At 41.6% G+C, this 26,808-nt stretch overlaps 3 protein-coding genes across 3 annotated transcripts; 2 read left to right on the top strand and 1 right to left on the bottom strand.

Moving 5' to 3' along the window:
* Positions 1–8,278: 8,278 nt before the first annotated feature.
* Positions 8,279–9,617, bottom strand: LOC107379398 (apolipoprotein A-IV). Its single transcript, XM_015950134.3, has 4 exons — positions 9,566–9,617; positions 9,426–9,475; positions 9,188–9,338; positions 8,279–9,112 (listed from the first exon to the last, which is right to left on the bottom strand). The coding sequence occupies exons 2-4, from the start codon at positions 9,463–9,465 to the stop codon at positions 8,536–8,538; spliced, it is 768 nt and encodes a 255-aa protein (XP_015805620.1). The 5' UTR covers positions 9,466–9,475; positions 9,566–9,617; the 3' UTR covers positions 8,279–8,535.
* A 3,279-nt stretch (positions 9,618–12,896) lies between these two features.
* LOC107379399 (apolipoprotein A-I) lies at positions 12,897–14,278 on the top strand. The gene is made up of 4 exons (XM_015950135.3): positions 12,897–12,999; positions 13,081–13,135; positions 13,219–13,369; positions 13,477–14,278. Exons 2-4 carry the CDS (start codon positions 13,096–13,098, stop codon positions 14,030–14,032), a joined length of 747 nt encoding a protein of 248 aa, XP_015805621.1. The 5' UTR covers positions 12,897–12,999; positions 13,081–13,095; the 3' UTR covers positions 14,033–14,278.
* Positions 14,279–24,602: 10,324 nt separating this feature from the next.
* Positions 24,603–26,382, top strand: apoeb (apolipoprotein Eb). The gene is made up of 5 exons (XM_015950130.3): positions 24,603–24,689; positions 24,844–24,903; positions 24,993–25,146; positions 25,222–25,509; positions 25,592–26,382. The coding sequence occupies exons 2-5, from the start codon at positions 24,867–24,869 to the stop codon at positions 25,914–25,916; spliced, it is 804 nt and encodes a 267-aa protein (XP_015805616.2). The 5' UTR covers positions 24,603–24,689; positions 24,844–24,866; the 3' UTR covers positions 25,917–26,382.
* Positions 26,383–26,808: the final 426 nt, after the last annotated feature.

Below are 26,808 nucleotides of genomic sequence, written 5' to 3'. Positions count from 1 at the left end.
CGGTAAAACGCCTCCTCCAAATTCAATTCAAGTTTATTTATATAGCGCAATACAGGTCAATTCATTAAGCCAATCAGAAAAAAGTTTCCCATATAAGGAACCCAGCAAATTGCATCAAGTCAGTGACTTTACAGCAATCCTTATACTAAGCAAGCATGCAGTGAGGAAAACTCCCTTTTAACAGGAAGAAACCTCCAGAGAATCCTGGCTCAGTATAAGCAGCCATCCTCCACGACTCACTGCGGATGGAGAACACAGAGCAGACACACACACACACACACACACACACACACACACACACACACACACACACACACACACACGCACGCACGCACGCACGCACACACACACACACCAAGTAGTGTTTCTATGGTTACATTGTTATTTCTTAGTAAATATTCTATTTGGTGAGAGATAAACTTTACTGTATTTATCCTAGTGAATATATAATTAAATGGGTAAACTAGTAGCAGCACATTCAATGTCAAGGAATGTAAAGTGCTATCATCAGGAGAAGGAGAATGATTAAATGGTTAGCAACAGTGTTCAAGTCGATGGCCCCCTCCATGAGGCCACCACAGCTCAGCAGAACATCATTGTAGCTTCTTCTGGGGAGAAAAACACTTAGAGAAAAAATATAGTTAACAGCTGAAATAGCAGGAAATAATAAAGTTAAAGAGCAGATTGTAGAAGAAAGTAGTCGAGTGTGGAAAGTGGTCAGTGTGTCCTCCAGCAGTCTAAACCTATAGCAGCATAACTACAGAGATAACTCTGGATAACCTAGCCAAAATTTTAGATGGAGGCATGTTGGAGGCAGGGCAAGGGAGAGTTGTCTTTACCGACTGTACACTCCACCTCCCTCTACTCCCCCACTTGTCCAGATCTAGGTTAACATCAGATTTTAACCATGGGCCCTATCAAATAAAAATGTTTTAAGCCTAGTCTTAAAAGTAGACAAGGTGTCTGCCTCACGGACTAAAGCTGGGAGTTGCTTCCACAAGAGAGGAGCCTGATAACTAAAAGATCTGCCTCCCATCCTATTTTTAGATATTCTGGGAACCACCAGTAAACCTGCAGTCTGAGAGAGAAGTGCTCGGTTAGGAACATATGGAACAATCAGATCACTGATGTATGATGGAGCTTGATTATTAAGAGCTTTATATATGAGAAGAAGGATCTTAAAATCTATTCTGAATTTAACAGATAGCCAATGTAGGGAAGCTAAGGCAGGAAAGATATGATCTCTCTTTTTAATTCTCATCAGAACTCTAGCTGCAGCATTTTGGACAAGCTGAAGACTTTTAACAACATTCTGTGGACTTCCTGAGAGTAATGAATTACAGTAATCCAGTCTTGATGTAATAAATGCATGAACTAGTTTTTCAGCACCACTCCTGGAAAGGATGCTTCTAATCTTAGCAATATTCTGAAGGTGGAAAAAGGAAATCCTACAAACCTGTTTAACCTTGGAAGTGAATGACATTTCCTCGTCAAAGATAACACCAAGGTTCCTTACTTTGTTCTTGGAGAATGCCATTCAGGTCAGGTGATTGACTTAGCAATTTCCTTTTCTGGATTTCTGGTCCAAAGATGAGAACTTCAGTCTTGTCTTGATTTAAAAGCAAAACGTTTTGAGTCATCCAATTTTTATGTCTTCAAGACAAGCCTGTAATCTACCTAACCGATTGGTTCATCAGGGTTAATGGATAAATATAACTGAGTATCGTCAGCATAACAGTGGAAGTTTATCCCATGCTGTCTAATGATTTTACCAACTGGGAGCATATATATAGTAAAAAGAATTGGTCCAAGCACTGAACCCTGTGGTACCCCTCAAGTTATCCTGGAGTATGAAGAAGATTTGTCATGTACATTTACAAAATGATATCTATCAGACAGTTAGGATTTAAACCAGCCTAGCGCTGTTCCTTTGATCCCTACAACATGTTCAAGTCTTTCTAAAAGAACATTGTGATCTACTGTGTCAAAGGCAGCACTGAGATCTAACAAGACTAGAACAGACACAAGATTCTTATCTGAGGCCATGAGAATATAATTTGTAACTTTCACTAATGCAGTTTCAGTGCTGTGATACTCTCTAAAACCACAAAACACATGTAGATTGGTTGGGCAAACTGCCACGCACACCCCAGGACCCCCCCTAAAGGTATAGAGCAGGTTCAGTGATCCACAGCCAGTACAAAAACCACATTGCTCCTCTTGAATACAAGGTTCAACCATCCGATGGGCCCTCATTTCCAGAACCCCTGAACCTACCAGGGAGGCTCAGGAGTGTGACTCAGGAACTCGGCAGAAGGAGAAAGTAGCTTCAGACGACATATTTGAAGTCTTATTTCCTGATATTTGGACATCTCTTTTTTGATTGGCTAACAGCCAAAACACGACTCTACCTGACTGTTTGCTCTGCAACGTTGATGTTTTATCTCCACAAATAACACAAGACTAGAGGAGTTCTGCCATGTGGTGGAGTTGCTAATGCTAACAGTTAGTTTCTACTATGATACTATGATGAAATGTTCTGTGCTGTTTCCTGGACGCTAAACCAACAACAGCCTTCCTCATCCCGAGTCAAGATGAGTGAGTCCATGAACGTTATGTGACAGTGTGACGTAGATCTGTCAGGCTTTTCTAACCCTAGAGTTTCACCGTCTATCTTCTACCAGAAGCTAAAGCAGCATACTGTTTACATGTTCAGCCTGTGTGAAAAAACTCTGATTGAAATCAGAAGTAATCATTAAAATGGCAAAAAAAGTATTTTTACTGAACTATACTTTTAAAACTAGATAATAAAGCTAAATTTAGATGACTTTGAGTTAGAAAACGATGACTGTATGTCGCTTTAGATAAAAGCGTCTGCCACATGATTCATGATGAAAATGAAAGCATTAGAACATTTCATGTGACACTTGGACGACAGATGGCTTACATCTGATTATATGTTGTAAACTACTGTGTGACGACATCCAGCAAACAGGAACTAATCCAGTGGTTAACAGAGAGGATTAGCAACATTCCTATGATGTGATTCATGATGTTCTACTTCCTTTTATTCCAAACAGAAAGTAACGTCTGAGAGGGATTTTTTTTTTTTTACAGGAACTTGGATCAACCTGCAACCAGTCACTAAAGGTTGGAATGTGCATTCTGTACTTGAATAAACATTTCTGTAAGAAAACAAAAGGAGATTGGGTACATATTAATGGAAGGATTTACAGCTGATGCAGTGACCTAAGTCTAATATTTGTTTCTACTGTTTCAAAAATTTAACTACAGATGGTCTTGAAATGTACGTTTGCTTTTTGAAACTGTAAGTATTAAACCTCCTTTTTGCATTTTCTAGAAAGTTTTAGTTTCTGTAGCATTTTTCAGGCACACAACTAAGCCCAGAAATCTTAAATTCAAGGGATTAAACTTTTGTCTGCACACACAAAAACAATTACAATCAGCTTCTAAATACATTTTAGATGTATTTATCCTAGTGAATCTATGATTAAACGGATAAACTAGTAGTAGCACATTCAATGTCAAGGAAAGTAAAATGTTATTATCAAGAGAGGGAGAATGATTAATGGTTAGCAACAGTGTTCAAGACGATGGCCCCCTCCATGAGGCCACCACAGCTCAGCAGAACATCATTGTAGCTTCTTCTGGGGAGAAAAACACTTGGAGAAAAAATAAAGTTAACAGCTGAAATTGCAGGAAATAATGCAGTTAAAGAGCAGATTGTAGAAGAAAGTAGTCGAGTGTGGAAAGAGGTCAGTGTGTCACCTGCTCAGCAGCTCATCAGGCTCTGCAGAAGCTGGATACCGGCCACCCCTGCGCTATACCAAAATGTATTCATATTTATAACAATGTAATTTTAATGCTGATGCTGCTATTTTATAGTTCCAACACTGGGTGGCAGTGCAGGCTTAGTCATATGTGAAAATTCAGCCAGTGAAAGTTTAATATTCTTGTGAAACAATAACAAATCAACATTAAACATCATCATAAGTCAATTTTATCACAATGCCAACTTGACCTCATAGCAGATTCAAAAGTGTGATTTTGAATGAAGTCAAGCTAATTTCAACTTGGTGAAAACAACTTTTAAAAATGTAATTGAACCTGTTACAAAAATCTCACTGCAGTAAAATCTATTGCATACATATTTATTTATGTTATTCTTGTTAATTCTTACAGTGTTTATTATTCATCACTTGTTTTACATAAAATTGACTAAGACTGCACCAACTTTTGCAGTTATCTTTGCAAAAAACTGATTATAAATTCCTGTTTAATGCTGTGTAATGCAACAGTTAATAAATTAGTGTTTGCATGAATCACTGTGTGGTTTTAGAGAGTACAATTGTTTTTGAAGTGAAAAGTAGTTATGCATTGAGTCATAATTACAGAAGGAACAAGTCTGAGGTCTATTCACCTCTTCTTCTTGTGTTTGCACCCGGCATACAAATGTTTCAAGCACGTCTCCTCTCACTGGCTGCATTTGTGAAGATCACGCGTTCACCATATAATTTCCTTTATCATGATTCGCGACTTGAAGGTAAACAAGAGTGCCACAACCAGACATAAGACAAGCTCTGTCTTGTTCAAAGAAACGTTCTTGTGTTAAACACCGTCCCCCTGTTGATGTCCATCATTAGGGTCAAGGACTAAATGCCTTTTGGCAATTCTGACTAAACATGTGGCTCCTTGTTGTTCTCTCAAGTGCTAATCAGCTCTAAAACAGGCTGGAACATGACAGCTTTAGATGAGATTTAAATTTGCAAAAACACACACTGCAAAAAGTGATTTCTAAGAAAGTTTTTAAAAAGTCTTGATTTTAGAAATGTTATCTTCTTTTTGGTCGGGGGAGGGGGGGGCTTCTTTAGAAACACAGTGTTAATAGAGTAAATATTCTTTTATTTATTTACTTATTTTTTCTGTGTCCTGTCTGGCTGTGAAGCAAGCAGAATTGATGTCTGAATGCTGGTAACAAGCCTTACACATTTACTCTCAGGTGGAGCATCAAAGCGTCTGCTTTTAATGTCACGCCTGATACTTAAAACTTTACCGTTATTGTTTTTGAATGCTTTTGTAATTACGACCAGACACGGAGGCAGAGGTGAAAGAGAAAGGAAGAGACAAAAGATGGGGGGGGGGGGATGGGTTCCACAAAAATAAACAATAATGAACAAGAATCTGCTTCTAGACCTGCAGAAAGAGAGAAGAAAAAAAAGAAAAAGGGACACAACAACAACACAACAAGATCAAGCTATCACTGCGTCAACTTGATGAAGAAATATATAATCAACATTGTTTAACTGAACAGTCGCACGATAATAAATCACAGTGCATTAAGTGCCCACCATAGTCTTAAGACATGTGTTGAACGTGCCCAAGCCCATACTTTTGAGAGCACCATGTGAGCACCTGTGTGTGTACACACGCTTGTTTATGTAAGGTTTCTCTATAGGAGCGTCCAACAGAGAGTGTGAGGGGCCACAGATCTCCCCCTAAAGATGTGCAGGAGACGGAGGGAGCTCCAAGTCCCAGAGATCCAGGAGCTGCCCCAGAGCACAGGAACCCCAAGGAGACTGCGACCAGAAATGCCCCCGCTCCCCTCGAGAGGCGCAGTGGATCGCCCCGGGGGGCCACAACCAGCAGCCGGCAGAGTCCAGGGAGATATCGGCGGCAAGCCCACAGGCCCGCCCGCAGCCTCCCACCCCCTAGCCGGCCGAGCCCGGGACCCAATGACCCGGGACCCAGGGGCGACCAACCCCGCCGGGGACCCGGCAGAGCCCAGGGACCCAGACCCCACCAGGCCGCCACCGGGATTGGTCAGTCAGACGCCAAAAATCTTGAACTCCCTGACCCGGGAGCCACGACCCAGGCAGACCAAGGCACCACACTCCACACCAGGTGTGGCAGGGAGAGGGGAGACGAAGATCTTTAGAGTAAATATTCTTACATATGATCCAAATGTTCTTGTTTTGAGCAATAAAATCTGCCAATGGGGTAAAACTAGCTGATGAATCTAAATTTAGATTATTTAGCTAGTTTTAAGCGGATTAGGGCCACTCAGTGCATTTATGTGTGTGTCTAGGTCGGTCTAAAGTTATAAACGCTCTTATCCTAGTTTGCATGTACGGTAGATAGCCGAACTCTCAAATGAAGTTCTTTCCACTCCGGTACAGTAGGTGGCGACATGCACCCTTTTCTTGGAACACAAATAGTAAACAAACACTGGCGGAAGTAAAGCAGGCAACATTTTAACAGGATATACACAATGGTCGAAGGAATGCACAACAGCACTGCAGCACAGCTTATTTGGTATGTATGTACGGTTTGATGGTGTTACTTTGTGGCGATATTATCAGAAGATTGACTGCTTCAGCCATCTCACCATTTCTGGAAGTTAACAGCTAAAGGAGGCCGTTTACATTTCATTTACATACATTATCTCAGTGCTTCGATTAAGCCTGCTGCACACAAGAGCAAACTTCTGAGCAGTCATTAGAGGCCGTTTGCCCAGCAGATACCTCGCTGTGTGCGCCTAATTTTCACTGAGTTTTCTGCACGATGCGCTGAGGTGAAAATCTAACCGGTTAGATATTTTTCGCTAGCCTAGTGAACTAGACCAAATTCTTGCTTTGCAAAGTTTTGCCTAGGTTCCACTGGAACCTCTGCAGCCACAAAAGCATTCTGGCTGGCCAATCACAGCTCTCTAGAGGGGTTTCAAACACATAAAGAGCTGTGATTGGTCCATAATGGTGGGCCAATCATAGTGCTCTATCTGCTTGGTGAACAAATCACAGAGCTTTATCCGCTTTGTGGGCCAATCAGGGCACTCTATATGCCTGGTGGGTGGGATGATGCAACAGAGTGAAACAAGAGTATGTCACATTCTTTGTCCAGTAGCATGCGGAGATCATTTGAAAGACAATGGTAGAAACACCCCCCCCACCCCCACCCCATACACACACACACACACACACACACACACACAACCGAGAGCCGTCAATGGAGCGTTGCCAGTCTAAATAATAGATTTATTTAGTCTGGCTTGCCATGCTAATTTTTTTGCCTGACTGAAAAGAAAAACAAAGAAATAGAAAAAATTGACTTTATTCTCAGAAGTTAAAAAGTCTGAATTCTTAGAAAAAAGTCAGAAATATGAGATTAAAGTCAGAAATCTTTTTATTTTCTTTTGTTTCTTTCAGTCCTCCTAAAACTCTTCTATATTACAAAATTTCAGCCAAGCAACTTTTGCTTACCCCATCGTAGGGGTGTGTACAAAGGGAACATTTGGAACATATAAAAAATATATACTTATTTTAAGCTATGATATTTATAGAAATGTATTTCTCATAAAACAAAAAAAAGTAAATAATTTGGCTTTTTTAGAAATCACTTTTTGCAGTGCAGAACTAGCTTGTTGTTGACTCTGTGGGTTTAACCCAAATTAAACAGCATAAACTTAACATATATTTCATGTAAGTGTTTAGAACCAATGGAACTAGCAGTGTCTTACTTATATCAGGCATTTGTCATATGTTAAGACTCATACAGTAGAAAGATATGGTTGTGTAATTTCTGTTTTGAAATCAGCTAGATGATAAACGTGTGTGTGTGTGTGTGTGTGTGTGCGTGCGTGTGTGTGTGTGTGTGTGTGTGTGTGTGTGTGTGTGTGTGTGTGTGTGTGCATGCATGAGTTCATGCATGTTTGCACTATCGACTCTGGACTCTAACCCTCCACGTTGGATGCTGGAAACATCAGTGGGAGGTAAGATAAGAGAGTCAGGAACTTTGTGTTGCGTTTACAACCCAAAAAAGTGTTGCTTGCTTTTTTTTTATGCCTAAGATAATTATCCCGTCACCATAGCAACGTGAAAGCAACTTTTTATAAATAAAACCTAAAAACCCATACTCAAACTGTGGCTTCTTTGGTGAGAAAACAGATTCTCCATGTCTCTCTTAGTGTTTGTTGGGTTTTAGTGACGTAGCGTTTAGGGCGAACCTCCACAGCAAGCTTTGACAAGAACAATGGTCTGCCTCTGGAGAAACGCTGAGACGAAACCAGGACAGGAGCCAGGACATGTTGAGACGCTGCAGATGAAGTCTAAATAGTGACTGCCTCCCAGGGGAAACACAGGTCTCAGTAGTCACTGTGGATTCAGACTAATTAGTCTCTAGGTTAGGGACTTCAGAAGGGCTAAACAGGCTATTAGATGTCAACGGTTGTGAGTTTTTTTTATTGCAATCCAATGAAAACAAATATTTTAAAAGATTTATTTGTTTATTTTAGATAAGTTACAGAAATTACAAAAAGGTCATAGTAAAAACGGTTTATGTACACATGCTTGACAAGTGCAGCCTTGTAGTTTTTGTACTTAGCAATAAATACTTAGTTGTGTTTTCCGCACAGTTTGATTACAGTACAGGACAGAAGTTGGTGTGTTTCATCTTTCATGCGGAGGTAGACCAACAGAGCAAACGTTTTGTTCAATTGTGTCCTAGGAGGTGGACGGTGACTTAGTTGGCATTGATGAAGGACTGATAAAGAGACATGAGCTGGGCCTGGAGGTCCTGGGCGTAGGGGTTCAGTTTCTCCCCAAGATCCTCCGCATAGGGAGCCACCATTTGTTTCACCACATTGGCTCTTTGACTCAGCTCTCCTTGGACCTTCTCAGTCATGGAGGCTACGCTTTTTTGGAAGTTCTGCAGATGCTGGTCCACCTTCTGCTTCAGGTCGTCGGTGTATGGCCCAAGCTGAGCCTGCAGGTCCTTCACGCTCTGCTCCAGGCTGGCCTTCAGCTCTTCGCTCTTCTGCATCAGCGTGGTCCTCAGGGCCTCGGAGTCCAGGGAGTCGGCATAGGGGGCCAGCTCCTGCTTGAGCTGGTCCACTCTCTGCTGGATCTGGGCCTTCATGTTCTCCGTGTAGGGCTCCAGCTTGTCCCTGGCTGAGCTCAGCTCCTTAGTAAGCACGCTTTTCAACACGTCAGCTTCTGTGGTGATCTTGTTCACCAGGTCGTGCGCTGCGGGGGGGAGCTGCTCCTGCAGGGTGACGGCATACTTACTGGCCATGTCAGCACTTTTAGTCAAACGAGTGCTGGAAGAGAGAGGAAAGCGACAGTTAGGACGTTTAGGACTCTGTAGTCCCTAGGCTGCATGTCACTCAACTCACTTGATTTCCTGCCCCAGCGGTGACTCCCTGATCATCTGCAGGGTATCATCAGCTGTCTGAGTGGCCTTGGAGATGTAGTCCCAGAAAGCGTCAGTCAGCACTTCCAGCTGTGGCTTCGGTGCATCAGCGTAGAAGAGGTTGGCATCGCAGCCTGTAGAAGAAAAACGAGGCGTGTGAGAAACAGATTCTGCTCGTTCAAAGCCCTCATCATTACTTCAGCTAAACATTTGTGACTTACCAGAGAGCACTGCAACAGCTAGTAGCACAAACACCTTCATGACTGAGGCTCTGAAAGACAAAACGTTTCAAATTAACCCCCCCCTCAAAAAAATTTTTTTTCTAAAAAGCATCTAATTTAAAATATCGAGCTATTCTCACCTGCTTAGGGCTTGTGTGTCTTCCGTGCTTTACTGTGTTAATGAGTGTGTGGGACTTGTTCTTCCGTGTATATATACTGAGATCATATGACAGTTGTAGTCAAGAGCCCAAAGTCCAGGAGTCCTTGCCATGCTGTCACAGCAGCTCACTTTTTCCTTTAGATTTTATTTTATTTTATTTTATCACCGAGCTGCTAGCTTTTCAGAAGAGCCCAAACCAAATCTGTCCCACTTCCCAGAAAATTCACCATCACCTCTCCTTTGACCTCTCTCCAAAACGCTTTAATAAAAGGTGAACAGTAAATACAGGTCCACGTAGTCCCACGCCGCCAATCTCGAGATAATCCAAGATATCCCTGTTATGCTCAGTTCTGGACTTTGTTTCAGGGTCACGCAACTAGAAGAAAGCAGCACAAGAATCTGTTATTTACTGTAAATGTTTATTATTTAAACAAATAACTATTTGGGGTGTTATTAGATTCATGAATACAGTTTTTCTTTTGCTTCTGTGGCATTTTAATGAATTTTTTAAGTTAGTATTCATCTGTAAATGATGCATTTTTAAATGATGCTATTCTGGACCACGTTTGGATATTTTATTGAAATATTCCTCAGCTAAATGTTCTTTTTAGTAATGAAAATTGGCAAATTTCTTTTCAAAGTGAGAACAATAAAACTAAAACAAACCAAAGAGAACACAAAAGTGTGATTTACAGCATTTAATGTTTAATTTGTACAACCAGGATCTCTCATGAGCTGTTCCTGCTTTTCATGAGGTGTACACTGCAAAAACTGATTTCTAAAACAGTCTCATTTTAAGTACATTTTATTTTTAGCCTAAAAAGAAAATAAATTCTTCTCCAGAAAAATGGCATTACATAAAATACAAACGGGAAGCATCAACGGCATGGAACAGCAGTGGAACGTCACTGCTTCAAATATAGAATCCATTATAGTCTATGGGGGTGGAAGGGGGGCATTCGAAACATCCGCAACCCGGAAATTTTCAGGCGCGTCCCAGAAAGATAAGATCGCGAACCGCTTCTGGCACACAACAATTTTCGCAGTTAATGTAGGAACTAGACAGGAAATAACCAGTTGGGAAAGCTCATTTAAAAAACGAACTAGTTCAAAGTTCAGTTCATACATTTTAAAACGAACTTTTGAACTAAGTTCACTGTTCCAAAAACGAACTAGTTCATAGTTCTTTTTTCTCATATATATATGTATATATATATATATATATATATATATATATATATATATATATATATATATATATGTGTGTGTGTGTGTGTGTGTGTATATATATATATATATATATATATATATGTGTGTGTGTGTGTATGTATTTTATATATATATGTACATATATATATATATATATATATATATATATATATATATATATATATATATATATATATATAACTTATGACATAATTTTCCAATAGTTGGCACTCGTTCAGTCCGCACTCATACCCAGCTGCAGTTTTTACCCTACAGTATATTCTCAAAAACATGAGGAAAACATTATTTGAACAGTTTTTTAAATGGAAAATTATTAAACAATCTTAGGAAGCAGGCCGAGGTAGCAAACTAAACATATTAAAAGTGCAAAACATTAAAAACTGTATAATCTTTCAGTTAAGTCCTGTTTCAATTTTTATGAATGAACTTTGACTCCTGCACACAGCATAGAAGTAGAAGAGTAGACACCGCACCAACTTTTACAACCTATGTTTGGCCGCATTTGCGGGTTCTACTTTTTATAAACTCTACGGTTAACAGGATGTTTTAGCTAGGCTTTAGCTCTGGAAAAGCTCTGTGGAGATCTGGAGCTACAACGGCGAAAGAACGCGTTCATAAACCCGTTCACGCACGCCAGGACAAACGCACTCACTTTTACGTTCGTCAGGCAAAATACGAACGAGTTCAGTTCACGTCCACGAAAAAAATGAACTAATCGACGAACGATCGTTCAATGAACGTGTTCGGGCACAACACTGGAAATAACACATGGTGTAAATGTAAGACCCTAGGTAATTTTCAAAATAAAAGACTATTGCAGCAGTTTTGTATCTATGTAGATCGCGTCCATACAAGTGACCTAACAGCTTATTTACTCCCCGAATCATTCCAGAAGTGCAGCGGTGTGTTTTTAATGGCTGTAATGGTGGATGGCAAAAACATGAGGAATTTTGTGATCTTGCAAGTCCAACAAGGAGCACGGCAGAGAAGCTGCTCCTCAGCTGAGATTCTCCCGGTGTGTACTGGCAGGCAGCGAAAGTCGCGAGTAAACCATCCTGCTGCCGTTCCGCTTCGCTGATGCTTCAAGTGTGAAGTAGGGGTTAAGTAAATATTCTTAAATATGCAAAATCCAAATTTTCTTGTTTTGCTAATTTTGCCAATGGAGTAAGCAAAGCTTGCTTGGCTAGAATCCTTAAAACTAGCAAAATAATCTAAATTTTGATTTGTTAGCTAGTTTTTGTAATTCAAGCAACTTTTGCTTACCCTATTAGCAGATTTTTCTTTAATCAAAATAAGGAAATGCGGATTATATTTAAGAATATTACCTTATTTTAAGTAATGCTATTGTTCCAGAGAATCTATATATTTTTTACTTTTTTTAGAAATCATTTTTTGCAGTGTGCACATTTCATCACCTAAAACTCTCAGTGAGTTGTGTTCTCTTTTTTTTTAAAGAATGCTTTTATTTGTTTTTGATGCACTTCTCCTTTTTTGGGTGAAGTTTATTTTATTTGTTGTTTTTGTATCACTGTTCATTTCTTAAAAAAAAAAAAGGACCAACAAGATTATCCTTCGAAACCCTGAACTGTCTCCTGGGAAGTGACCAGGTGTGAAACAGAAGCTACTTTGTCCCTCCAAGTCTGACGGAGCCTGATTCCATAACCTTTGGCCAGACAGGTACCTGGGCCATTGAACATTGGCACACAAACAAGGACTTTTAATCACTGTAACACATGTCAGCAAAATGATGATTTTAAAAAGCGATAAAACTTTGTGTGCAGTTAAAGTTGGACATCAGACACTGGAAAGGCAGATTTTGTGGGATTAATAGGTTAGTTGCATGGATTTAAGTCTATTCTAATGGTTGTGGCAAAGATAATGAAACCCTTAAACACATATTTAGACAACTATATAAGCTGCAAGCCCATCCACAGTGGGAGTTTTAAATAAATAACATCATTTATTTGCTATTTATAACATGATTTGTACCCCTCCGTATATCAGGAGGGGCTTGTCCATAGATTTTCTGGCGCAAGATGTCAGCGAAGACAGAAGGGTGAGGCAAGGTGACAGCGAGGCACTACCACTTGGACTTTGAGATCATAACTGTCTGACTTGCTATATAAGCTGCAGAACTTGACCAGTTGATCACAAGCACAACCAACTGGATTAACAGACACTCAGGTAAGACGAGGGAATAGGAGGACCTGCTACTGGGCTGCTGAAAACGCTTTATTGACTTACTGGTATTTGCTTTCGGTGCAGGGTCTAAGAAGAACCATGAAGGTCCTCGCTGTGCTCGTCCTGGCCGTCTTCAGCGGTGAGTATTTTGAAGAAAGCGACATACTGAAGCTTTAAACTTTGCTGGTGGGTGAACACTTACTTTCGTAATCTACCCAACAGGCTGCAATGCCAACCTCTTCTACGCTGATGCACCAAGGCCACAGCTGGAAGTGATAACTGATGCATTCTGGGACTACGTTGGAAAAGCCACCCAGACAGCTGATGACACCCTTCAGATGATCAGAGAATCTCCATTTGGGCAGGAAATCAGGTACAAAAGCATGCATGAAAAACAATGAGCATTAATAGCAGATGATCGGTATTAGAGTCTGGAAGCTCACTGTCCTGCTTCTCCTTCTCCCCACCTTGTTTGTCCAGCACTCGGCTGACAGAAAGTGCCGATGTAGCCAACAAGTATGCCGTCACCCTGCAGGAGCAGCTCCCCATCGGAGCTCAGGACATGATCAAGAAAGTCACCGTAGAGGCTGAAGCACTGAAAGATCGCGTGACCCAGGAGCTGAGCTCAGCCAGGGACAAGATGGAGCCCTACACGGAGAACGTCAAGGCCCAGATCCAGCAGAGAGTGGACCAGCTCAAACAGGAGCTGGCCCCCTATTCCGACTCCCTGGACATCGAGACGCTGAGGAGCACCCTGGTGCAGAGGAGCGAGGAGCTGAAGGCCAACGTGGAGCAGAGCGTGAAGGACCTGCAGGTTCAGCTCGGGCCATACACCGACGACCTGAAGCAGAAGGTGGACCAGCACCTGCAGGAATTTGATCAGAAAGTGACATCTCTGTCCACGAGGGTCCAGAGTGAGGTCTCACAGAGAGCCCAGCAGGTGAAAGACATGGCAACCCCCTATGTTGACCAGCTGTGGGAGAAGATGGACCCCTACATCCAGGAGCTCCGGAATCGCCTCTCCGCTCGCCAGTGATCTGTTGTTAAATCCAAATAAGTTAAACCCAAACTGAACAAAAATAAACTGCATCCATGGAAACACAATTCTGATCCCAGGAATGTCAATTTCAGTAGCGCGATAGTTCCTCGTCCTTGAAATCTGCAGCTGTTGTTAAATATAGTTACACTGTCAAAAAAGTAGCTACATCTTAAGTTAACGCTGGTCTGTGACCACACACTGTCCTCTTCCTATATTATGGAAAATAAAGTAAAAGCAAAAAGATTTCTGTCAGGCTTGTGTTTTTGTTTTCTTCACACCAGTGAAAATCCAAATATTTGATACGATTTTCACTCTAAACTACTCAAGAAAGAAGGTTCCATTCTGAAATATTTAATCAAAATTTATAAATAAATTTCAGTTACACTGTGATTACCTTGTATTATTATTATTACTTGATAGTAAATGTTAAATTTTTAGAATTTATCAACCAATGAAATGATCCTTATTGACACATAAACTTAAAGATGCAATATGTAAGAATGAACTTAGAATGACATCCTGTGGTGAGTTTTGGGTACTGCAGGCAATTTTTCTAAACAAAAGCTTACTTTCTCACTCCTGTTCCATGAATTTTATGGCTGTTGCCAGTTATAGATAGCTATGCTAGTTATGCATCAGCACCAGAAGATTCTAGATGACAAGCAACGATGAGTTATACGCTGTAAGTTAATAAGTGGATAAATACATTATCATATTTAGTGTTAGAATTTTTGGGTGTTTTATGATAAGGAGCGCTTTCTACACATAATCCTCCTGCATTAGACAAAGTGTGAGTGTTTGCTTGCTGTTAGCTTGCTGTAATATTTCTGAACAACTCGTTAAAGGAAGTAAGTCATCATTATTCACTTCACACACACATTTCACTGTAATATCGAGTTGTTGGTGATTTAAAAGTAGCTTGAGATATTTTTAAAGAGGATTGTTGGCTTCTAATAGCTTCTAGCTTTCTCTACCCGATATTAAAGTAAAACAAAAGGATGTTGTGGCTTCTTAGGGGCGCATAAAACAACTTCTGGGTCACTCCTGTTTACTGGTGTTGGTTCTTTAAACAACTCTGGAGCTTTTTGCCTGCCGGTGTCAAATTACAAATGCCAGTGCTGTAGAGTTAGCTAGACACAAACTCAGCAACCCAGCGGGTTCACAGGTTGTCCGGAGCTACCAAGACCGGACTGGGCCAATCCAAATGTAACTTTCCGTCCAGCATGACTGAGACATTAGACTGTTGTAGAAGGGGTAAATATGTTGCTTTTAAGCTTAATATATTATCTTTACTTATGACCAATAAGATGTGATATTCTATGTAAATGTAGAGTATCACTGATTGGTCTTTGAATGTTTAATCAGTAGCATTAGGATTCTTTGCTTTTTCAGTGATCAAACACACTTCGTATCAATTCAGACAGTCAGTTTTATAAAAAGTAAGACATTTATTTTCTGAACAAATTATAAACAAGACAAGTTATAAATAAGACGACTGTGATGGATGGATATAAGTGGATGGAATGTGATGTATGAAGATTGAATGGTGTGTGTTAATCAGAACCTTGTATCTAGACGAAACTGAGTTCTGGGTGTGAAAAGAATTTGGTCTGCATTAACCTGTAAGTGATGGTTTATAAAACGGCATCAGACGCAATTCATGTCATGCCTACGTACCCGTTCCTGGAGACCCCGTTTGGATCCAAGATGTCAAAGAGTCGTGACCCCGAATGCACGTGGCTCGTAGGAAAACCTCGATGCGACTAGGATGTCTCCCGAGTCACAACAGATAGATGACATTGTTTGCGTCTAGAACAGCTGTTTCTGAATAGCTGAAGGAACCATTTTGCTGTGTCAGCTGTAGAGTGTAGCAGGTTTTGACAGCTTGTCAAGAGATGTGGTGGTTAGAGAGTTTCCTCCGGTGGCCCGTCCGGAGTTCTGCTCAAAAACTAACTGGATCACTCCGCAAGTGATTCTGTTTTAATATTCCCATATTATGATTACATGGCCAGTCAGGACTAAAGAGGTCAAGAGGTGTTAACAAACAAACCTTAGAACACACACCTTTTCCAGATACAAGAATGTCCTTGTTCTGCGGATAAAGAATCTTATGTGCAGTGACGTTAACTTTAATTTATATTTTATGAACATTGTGTATGAGTGTAGATAACGACTCACTTGTTAAATCAAACATTACTGATTATGTCATCAAAATGTTTCATTGTAATATTAAAATTGATTTCAACTTCATTGAATTAGGCACAGATTATTCAAACATTAATGCTATTATTCATATAACATTTGTTCATTCAACCATATGTTTAGGGATGGGTACCTTTGACATTTGAATCGATTCAGTACTAATTCCCGGTACCTAGGAATCGATACCGGTACTTAACGGTACCAATTTTAGATACATTTGAGTGTTTAATATTTTAATTCTCTTTTATAATTAAATATATATTTTTCTCAATATATAACCATATTCGATAAATATCAAGATAAATAACATACAACTGTTTGTATTTTAACATCGTCCTTGTAGTTTTATAAGCTGATAATTAAACTGAAGCAAACATCTTTACTGTGAACTAAATTTACTGTGTATCTTCATTCCTTTTGCCGTCCTTTTTCAATTGATTTTTCCTACTGGGAAGTTAGAATTTCCAAGGAGAAAGCGAACACACCATTGGCTGATAACAAAGATGGCAATGGAAGCTAATTTATCAAGCTAACGTTATCTTAAACAGTTTATTTAACTGCTGGAGCAGATTAAGATGAGGATGTCTCACTTAGATCGTTGTCACTGGTTTCATCTTCACCCAATCACCCGTCGCATTTAGTAAAGTGAAGCCAAACCTTAGAGCGCGTTCGTGTTCTTCTAGTCGAAATTCTGAGTTCCGAGGAGAAAGCGAACGCACCACTAGCGAAACGGAAGCTAACATATCAAGCTAACGTTATCTTAAACATTTTATTTACCTACTGGAGCAGATTAAGATGAGGATGTCTCACTTAGATCGTTGTCGCTGGTTTCATCATCACCCAGTTACCCATCACATTTAGTGAAGTGGACCCAAGCTTTAGCGTGCGTTCTTTCTACCATGCTGCTCTGTTTACAACTCGCTCGCTGGGACCGATGACATAACGCTCTTGCGCATGCGCAGCTGTCTAGGCAAGTTCTCGTTATGAAGGACGGGTAAAGAAACGAGGCACCGTTTCAAATGACGTGAATCGGTGCTCAGTCAGCACTATGGAATTCGGTCGGTACCTTAAAAAGTACCAAATTCGGTACCCATCCCTACATATGTTTAATGATTATTTAACTTATGAGTTGTAAAAAAGTTCATCTTTCATGAGAGTGTGCAATCCTGCAGTCTTATCAAAAGAGAGCTTTGTTTGGGAACATAGGCTGATATCTTGTCCCCTGAAATGTCAACAAGGACTGCAGTATCCTTCTCTGGCTTGTTGGAGGATAGAATTTAAAATCCACTTTAGAGAATGGAATTACGTCTGCAGATGACCGGTGGCATGTAGGTCAATATGTAGGTGAAAAATTACAGTTTATGGACGTTACACTGTTTTGTGATTATTTCGCTGTATAATTCTTACATGTTGCTCCTTTAATATGTCACTGATGTGACAGAATTTTTTGTTACAAAATAAAAAAATGTGCTGCTTGCTATTGTTTAGTGAGGTCAAGACAAGAGCTAAAGTTGCTCTGTAAACAAGAAAAAACTACATCTTATAAATGTCTGATTTTTGGATTAGGTTTATTAAATTGAGTATAGCTCACAACTCTTAATTTTATCTACCAAACTGAAAGTAATTTAGCCAGTTGATAATTCATGTCGTCATTCAAGAACACAACCTGATTCAGCCACAAATAAATGCATGAGTGTTGTGAGTGCACATCTGTGTAGCAATTCTAAGAAACTGAAATCCGTAGGTCACGCCACCTTCCTTCTTAGTTAAGGATCTGTTCCTGCTTCCTTCCTCTCCCTTCCAAGATTCAGTTGTGGGCACCGGGGTGAGGCATGTTCAGTTTTGTTCTTGCATGTTCGTAAACACTTCCTTCTTCTGTCTTGATTTTTATCCACTTTTCTTTTGTACCTCCAAACCTGCTGCCAGTTTTCTCCCACGCTGCCGTACCCAGGAGCAAACAACATTCCTCCTCTCTGCCCCCGGCTGTTCCAGGATCTGCTCACCATTAACCCTCCACAAACAGCCTCTCATCTCTAATGACATTAATTACCATTATTCACATTTTTATTAACATTTCTGCATTTGTTATAAATAAAAATTCTTTAGTAGTGAAAATTCTTGTTCAGGTTTGCATTCATTCATTCATTCATTCATTCATTCATTCATTCATGACTAAATTTGTAATGAAACACCGGCCGTAAGTTTTGCTTTTGTAAACAGAGTCAGCTGAGATGACAATCATGAGCGCCGTAGTGCTCCTGGGGCATGCTTCTCCGTCTGCATCGGGACGGACGCACACAACGCCATTCTCCGTGATTTTGAGGGCTCTCCAGCAGGCTCGCAAGGATGGACGGAGTTGAGCTTTCTTTTCCAAACATTCGTCCAATGAGACGGAGAACACAAGCTTGATGACATTGCATCATCGTCATGACGGAAATGATGGGAAACGTGGGTTTAGAGGTGGCGAGTACATGAAGAGGTGGAGGAGAATGAGGGACAAAATTGTCTGTGTTAAAAAGTCTCTTAAACACAAAAAAACTAAATATTAAATGCACTATCTGGACCAGACACATGACGGGATACCACAGAACAGCATCACGCCCTCTGTTGTCCTGGCAGGGAATTGCTTTGCAACACTCCCCAGGAGACGGAGAAGTCCGAGAGCAAAACGTCTCCGTCCGTGCGTCCGTTTCTCTCCTTCATGGAGCTGATGGAGAAGTTTAGATTAGGCTTTAGAGCTGAGGCTCAGGTCACCAGAGACTGCGCGAGGACTTTGGACGACAGACACCTTTAGGAGCGGCTTGCTGAATAAAAAAAGGAGCGTAGCTTCGATTGCAGTAAAAAGCAAGTAATGTCCTAGATCAGGGGTGGGGAACCCTGGTCCATCGAGGGCCGCTACCCAGCAAATTTTAGTCTCAACCCTGCATCATCACACCTGAATTCAATCAGCAGGTGATTAACAGGCTTCTGCAGAGCCTGATGGGCTGCTGGACAGGTGAATCAACCCCTGAATCAGAAGTGTTGGAGCAAAGACCTGCAGGATACCGGCCCTCGAGGACCAGGGTTCCCCACGCCTGTCCTAGATAAACAGAAGTCCGCTGCATCGCAGAGACTGCCCCTACACCCGCTATTGCGTAATCTCTTGCAAACGATTGCGCCACATTACCGCCACAGTCTGACCACTTAAAAGCGACCTGAGGCTCCCTGATGCCGCCATGGCATTGCGGCAAAGTGATGGCATTGTTTTGTAAAAACAGCTTTTTTTTTCAAGGTGTTTGCTATTTATTTCAAGTGTCCAGGCACCTGCTTTTGAAGTAGCTGTCTGTTTTTTTCTTTTGTCTGATGACACCATCTAGTGGCTGACAAGCGTATCACATCATGAGCAACTTTCATTTCTATATTTAAGGTTGAAAGAACGCCTCTCGTTCATAATCGCGCTCATCTACTCCACAAAACAGAGCTAAAACACATTGTGTAACAATCATTATGCTCACATCATGTTTTCATATATTTATATTTTAAAGACTTGTCTGTGAGAAAAGTTGCAACTCTGCATCAACCGAGTTACTTCCTTAAACGCTTGAGCACGCTCCGTGATTGATGTAAGCGGTAATGGATTTGGTTAGTGCTGACCGGCGCTCAGTTCATATTGCTTTGAGCTTTATGGGACAGGGGGCGGGCTTAGCAAAATAATAATAATAATAATAAAAACGTATTCCCTACATTATATCACAGTACAGAGTCAGACTCAGAAAAATCTTAGATCCACCACTGGTCCTACCCCATAATGAACATTTTTGGATATTTTTGAAACCATTCAATAGGTCAGCACATTCTAATCCTTTCCATTCTGAATACACTCGCCTAAAGGAACACCTGTTCAACTTCTCCTTAATGCAATTATCTATTCAACCAATCACATGGCAGTTGCTTCAGTGCATTTAGGGGTGTGGTCCCGGTCAAGACAATCTCCTGAACTCCAAACTGAAGGTCAGAATGGGAAAGAAAGGTGATTTAACCCTTTGATGCATAATGGTCACTACAGTGGACAGGTACTCAAAAGTGTTATTTATTTATTTTTGCTATTAAGCACAGCTGTTGAAGACTTTATTGCATTTGAGCCCCTCCATTTGGACTTCAGTAAGTCAAGCCAACATATTTCATGTTCAGAATGCACGCTGTCCACTGAGGTGGACATGTAATAAACTATTTGTAAATTATAAAATTTTACAAAAAATATTTGGTCAAATTTGTTTCATTCACACCTAAAGATGAATGAAAAAAATTGTTAAAAAAATCATGGCTGAAAATTTCATAATTCATGCATCAAAGGATTAAGCAATTTTGAGTGTGGCATGGTTGTTGGTGCCAGATGGACCGGTCTGCTCAGTTACTGGGATTTTCACCCACAACCATTTCTAGGGTTTACAAAGAATGGTGTGAAAGGGAAAAACATCCAGTATGTGGCAGTCCTGTGGGCGAACATGCCTTGTTGATGCTAGAGGTCAGAGGAGAATGGGCCGACTGATTCAAGCTGATAGAAGAGCAACTTTGACTGAAATAAGCACTCGTTACAACCGAGGAATGCAGCAAAGCATTTGTGAAGCCACAACAGCAGAAGACCCCACCGGGTACCACTCATCTCCACTACAAATAGGAAAAAGAGGCTACCATTAGCACCAGCTCACCAAAACTGGACAGTTGCTGACTGGAAAAATGTCACCTGGTCTGATGAGTCTGGATTTCTGTTGAGACATTCAAATGGTAGAGTCAGAATTTGGCATAAACAGAATGAGAACATGGATCCATCATGCCTTGTTACCATTGTGCAGGCTGGTGGTGGTGGTGTAATGGTGTGGGGGATGTTTACTTGGCACATTTTAGGTCTCTTAGTGCCAACTGGGCTTGGTTTAAAGGCCACTGGCTACCTGAGCATTGTTTCTGACCATGTCCATCCCTTCATGACCACCGTGTACCCATCCTCTGATGGCTACTCCCAGCAGGATAATGCACCATGTCATAAAGCTCCAATCATTTCAAACTGGTTTCTTGAACATGATGATGAGTTCACTGTACTACAACGGCCCCCACAGTCACCACATCTCAACCCGATAGAGCATCTTTGGGATGTGGTGGAACGGGAGCTTCGTGCCCTGGATGTGCATCCCATAAATCTCCATCAGCTGCAAGATGCTATCCTATCAACATGGGCCAACATTTCTAAAGATGCTTTCAGCACCTTGTTGAATCAACACCACGTATAACTAAGGCAGTTCTGAAAGTGAAAGGGGGTCAAACACCGTATTAGTGTGGTGTTCCTGTTAATCATTTAGGTAAGTGTGTGTGAATAAAGCCTGGCCACGACCCAGAAACCTTTGTCGGGCAGAATCTACGGTTGTCTTTTCAACTGTCTCTACAACGCTGCAACATACTCACCGCTATGGATGTCAGTCGACGCGGCAGACCGCCATACAATGTTGAAGAAGATGCAATTGCGTCATTTTTCTAAGTAAAGGACTTAAGTTCCTCTATCTGCTCTTGACTCAGAGAAAAGCCAGAGTCTGAACAGTCCAATGTGGACAAAGCCGTTTCAAACGAGCCACCACCATCTTTGTTGATTCGCTCCGTTGTAGCGCCTGTGCTAATCCCATCTACCAAACCGATAGAGCGCTGCGATTGGCAAGACTCAAAACCGATAGACCTGCTGAGGCTGCAGTGGAGCGTGGCTAGACCGCCCTGCAGAGCAAAATCCTTCTGTCTAGATTTATAGGTGACCCTTTTCTGTATTACTCTGTAAAATTCATCCAGCGTTAAAAGTGTTAGGAATAATAAATCTGATGAACGCTTTCTCCCGAGTGCAGTGGTGCTCACTCTTGGCCCTGGAGCACCAGTTTCCAGCAAGTTTTAGTTTGAACTCTGCTTCAACACACCTGATTTCAATCAGCAGGAAAGTGAAAGGCTTCCGAAGAGCCTGATGAGCTGAATTAGGTGTGTTGGAGTAGAGAAACAAGGAAAACATGCTGGATGCCGACTCTCCGGGACCAGGAGTGAGTACCACTGATCTGCACCAAAGACGCATGGTTTTGTTTTGCTTCCTGACTCTGCCCAGAGACAAATGCAGCTCTAAATGTAGTAATTCACACGTTATATTGAAGTTTTGTGACTCCATGTCACCTTTGTTAATGAAGCTTTAGCTGCTGTAAGCATTAATCAGGATTACTGACATTACAAACTGCACAGCCCTGAATTAGATTTGCGCCCGTCAGCTGAAACCTCTCTGACTCAGAACCAGATGGTCCTTAAAACAATCGGGAATGAACCCAGATAATCAAAATCAAGGGTGAAATGTGCTTTTAGCAGCTTTTATCCCACAACTTGACACAGTGATAACCTTTTAATCAGGTTACAGTTTATTTAGGATGTGAGATCATTGCACTGAGGTTACTTTTGTTTAAAGTCTCCCGATGATTAAAAAAAGACTAAGTTGTTTTCCACAGTATTACATCATTGTTGTTGTTGTTTTATTTTTGTTAGTTTCAGTTCCCCGTCTGCTCTCTGCGCCTTTACCCCAAAGGCCAAGAAAAAGCAGTTCCACTTAAAAGTGATCTGACCTTTGACCTGTATGCAAGAACCGACTCGCTCTGTGTTTTGTGATTCGGTCAGAAATAACATGTTTTCATTTCTGCGCTACAACGTTTCAACTTGTTTACTCCTGAGTGACGCATCCACACACCGTTCGCTGCTGCGTTGCTATGGCAACGCGTCAGGACAAAACGGAAATCTCATCACCGCCTTTGTGCTTTAGTTCCAACATGGCCGTCATTAGAATACAGTCTTATCGCCTTGTCTCTGATGACGTTTTCAGTTTGTACCGTGTTATCACGGTCTAGCGTGATACCAGAGCGAGACAACTCTTTTAAACTTTGAGTCTGTAAGAACGACCATAAAGAGAAACCTGCAGGCCAAGTCTGAAAGGGCAAAGGTCAGCAGTAGGAGCTCTAGACTGTAAAACAGAAACAGCAAAGAAAGAAAATCTGTTTGTTTTAAATAAAGTTTACCAACATTTTCACCTGTTTTTGCCAGTTTTGTGGTTTACTCTGACTTTCTGGGTTTGTTGTTTTATGGTTTGCAGCCAAAGCAGCAACAATGTTTTAATATGGGAGCAGTGGGAATTCTAATAATAATAATAATAAAGGTTTTCTGCTGTGAGAAACCTCACTTTGTGTAAAACATCTGGGAACGTCAGCTGCACCCCTCCACAAACGAGTGGATTACATTCAAGTTTTCCCTTTTGTGGCTTGTGCAGGATTCATATTTATTTCCTTTTGAGTCCTCACGCCATTCCCAGATTTATTTTCTTCTCTAACCCTTCCTTTGTGCAGAGGGCTTTTCGTGCCCCAACTGTTTGCAAGCCCCAACGTGCCTGTCTTGTTGTGCAAACATCACCGTTAGTGGTCTGATCTGCAGATCGCATTCGCATACATTCACTCTGGACATGTGAGATTGCAGCAGAAAGGTACCGCTTGTGTTGGAGGGGGTTGCATGTTTTATTCTGAGGTGTGAAGCTGTGTTTTAAATGGAAAATGCTGACAAAGCGTTTAAATGAAAATGTGCATGTAAAAGAGCTGTTTTGCATCCTGGTGAAAGGGGACCAACTTGTGATTCCTTTTAAAAATCAAAGAAAAACCTGGAAGGTAAAAAAACAAAAACAAAAAAAAAAAAACAGAAATTTAAGAAGCTGAAGAAATATTTAAACCTGAAAAATGAATAAAAGTTGCAATTAAATGTGAACATTTGTTTTATAGAATAGCAAAAACAACGGAAGAAGTGAAAGTTTGCACACAACCTTTCTGATGTTTGATTTTAAAGCAGGAATTATTAACATTTATGTTTGGTGAATGATCTATTTTATTCAGTGTTCGTTAGGATGGAACAACATAAAATAAAATGAGCTGGTGACTCACGTTCCAATTCAGCTAAAAGTTCCGCTAATTTTGCGCAGATTTTATAGGTAAATATTTATTTTAAGTTTTAATCTAAAATAAACGTAATTACTTCGCAGTGGTGAAGGTAAATGTCTTCTTCTGCTGAAGAACGTGACAACAGTCGGACTGGGGCTTCATGAATCTTCTTGGGGCTGAAGCGCGCACCTTGGTTCTCCTGAAACTGCGCGCGCTGCGGAACTTCGGACGCGGTGTTTTGGACGTGCTTGTATGAAAGTGGTGTATTGTGGCGGTTTTGGCTTGTCATGATGTTGCGTGCCAGGACGCGGCATCCTGGGCAGACAAATTCACCGTGACCTCGTGGACGCGCGCGCGCATGCATGTGAGTAATCATCACCCTTCACCCAGCCTCCCCCTCCCTCCCCCACCCGCGCGCTTCAGCGGAGCTGCAGCCGCTATAAAAGCCTCCGTCAGAGTCCCGGGAGCACGAAGGAAGCTCAACCTCTCAGGTGAGTGGGACACACCTTCATCTTCCTCAGAACATTTATCTTATTTTACAAACCTGTAGTTTGATGTTTAAGTTTTTTAGGGAGAAATTTACTAATTTTCCCATACTAAGTGATATTTACCTGCACTTCTTAAGAGTTTTCTCTCATAATCCAGGTGTGTGTCTCCATCTATCAACCATGAAGGCTCTGATCTTTGCGCTGGCGGTCATCACAGGTATGCATCTTCCTGCTTCACCACATTGAAGCCTTCCCACTGATCCTAACCCAGCTCCCTTCCACGTTTCCACTTGTGTTTTGAAACAGGCTGCAATGCCCGCTCTGTGCGCCAGGCTGACACCACCCTGGCCCGCTTCGAGGACAGTGTGGAGCGGTTCTGGCAATACATATCTGAGCTGAACCAGAAAGCTGATGGATTTGTGGACAACCTCAAGTCCTCTCAGCTCACCCGGGAGCTAGAGTAAGTTTCCCTGCTGTTCTGCTGATGTTCATCCACGTTCTTCGGCACCATCCTAACCTCAGTGTTCTGATGCAGCACTCTGATCTCTGACACCATGGGAGAGCTGACAACCTACAGAGACGAGATCCAGACCAAGCTGGCCCCCTACACTGCAAGCTCCACCAACCAGATGTCCCTAGACCTGCAACTTCTGGCCAACAAGCTGCAGACAGACATGAACGATGCCAAGGAGCGCACCAACGAGTACCTGAGGGAGCTCCAGACCATGATGCAACAGAACGCAGACGATGTGAAGAACCGCATCAACACCTACACCAACAAGCTGAGGAGGCGCCTGAACAAAGACACCACGGAGATCAAAGAGTAAGCTGGAAAGTGGCTCTTACATTCACTTCTTTTTATTTACGTGAAACATGAACCTGTCTCTTTTTTTCATCTTCTCAAGCACCGTGGCAACCTACATGACCGAGATCCACTCCCGCACCTCCCAGAACCTGGAGACCGTGAAGGGCAACGTGGAGCCCTACGTCCAGCAGGCCAGCGACGTCGCCAACCAGAAGCTGAGAGACATCTCCACGAGGCTGGAGACGCAGGCGGAGGCCCTCAAGACCCAGCTGGAGGCCAGCCTGAAGGATCTGAGCACATCCATGGACGGCAAGCTGGAGGAGATCACCGAGCTGTTCGCCCCGTACGCCACCAAGCTCCGTGAACAGTTTGAGGACATCATGGACAAGGTCAAGGAGACTGCCGCTGCCGCCGCTGCTGCTTAAAGACTCGCGTGATGGGATGAGAAGGAATGAATAAATCAGTTTTGTAAAGAAATGAAAGGAGGCGTTAAAGTTACTGATGTTTGTTTTGTGTTTTCAGGATGAAAGAGTTACCAACGTTCTAGATTTCTGAACACAATCATTAACCGTCTGTATTACACTTTGCTTTGCTTTTTTTCTACTTCCAAGTTTTATCCTCAAATGTTTAAAGTTTGTCTCCACTTTTGCTGCTGGGTTGAATGCAGCAAACACAAATGTCTTTCATTTCAATAAATGCACTGAACAATGTTGGAATCGGACGCGTCCGAAAGTCAGTCTGTGAGTCTTTGTTGTGCTTTGGAATAAAAAGGAACTGACTTGATACGAACGGCGTGAGCTGAATGCAACAGCGTGTTGTCATGCTGCTCTCTGGAAGCGCTTGAGCAGGGCGCTGATCAATGCCGAGTGAATAAAAAAATCTAGAAACATATCATCTCTCGTCGTTTCTCTCATCAAACATTTAATATCATCTATTATTTAAAAGCGGGTTTAGTTGCAGTTTGGCTCCACTGAGCCGTTTATTCATCAGGTGGATGAAAGTGAGCAGAGTGTGGAAAAACATTCACTGGATCAACCAATCGTGAGCTTGCTCCATTAGAGTGCACCCCAGGCTGATGACGTCAGAGATCAGGCCACTTTTCATCAGCGTTCTCTTGCGAAACTCCCACCGCATGAGAGGGAAGACGGATGGATGAGACGCTCAAAGTGAAATCTGAGTATGGAATAAACTTTTGTTCCTTGTTTTTGTACTTCTATGCCACCTAAGAGGAGCGGCGTGGAAGTTCGCAAGCACCCTACCTGTTTTCCAGTCCGGACTTGTTCCGATCAGCTTCCAGGATTTGGGAACATTTTGTTC

Source organism: Nothobranchius furzeri, chromosome 5 (genome assembly GCF_043380555.1).
Source record: "Nothobranchius furzeri strain GRZ-AD chromosome 5, NfurGRZ-RIMD1, whole genome shotgun sequence".
NCBI lineage: Eukaryota > Metazoa > Chordata > Actinopteri > Cyprinodontiformes > Nothobranchiidae > Nothobranchius > Nothobranchius furzeri.
This window is presented reverse-complemented; position numbering and strand designations above follow the sequence as displayed.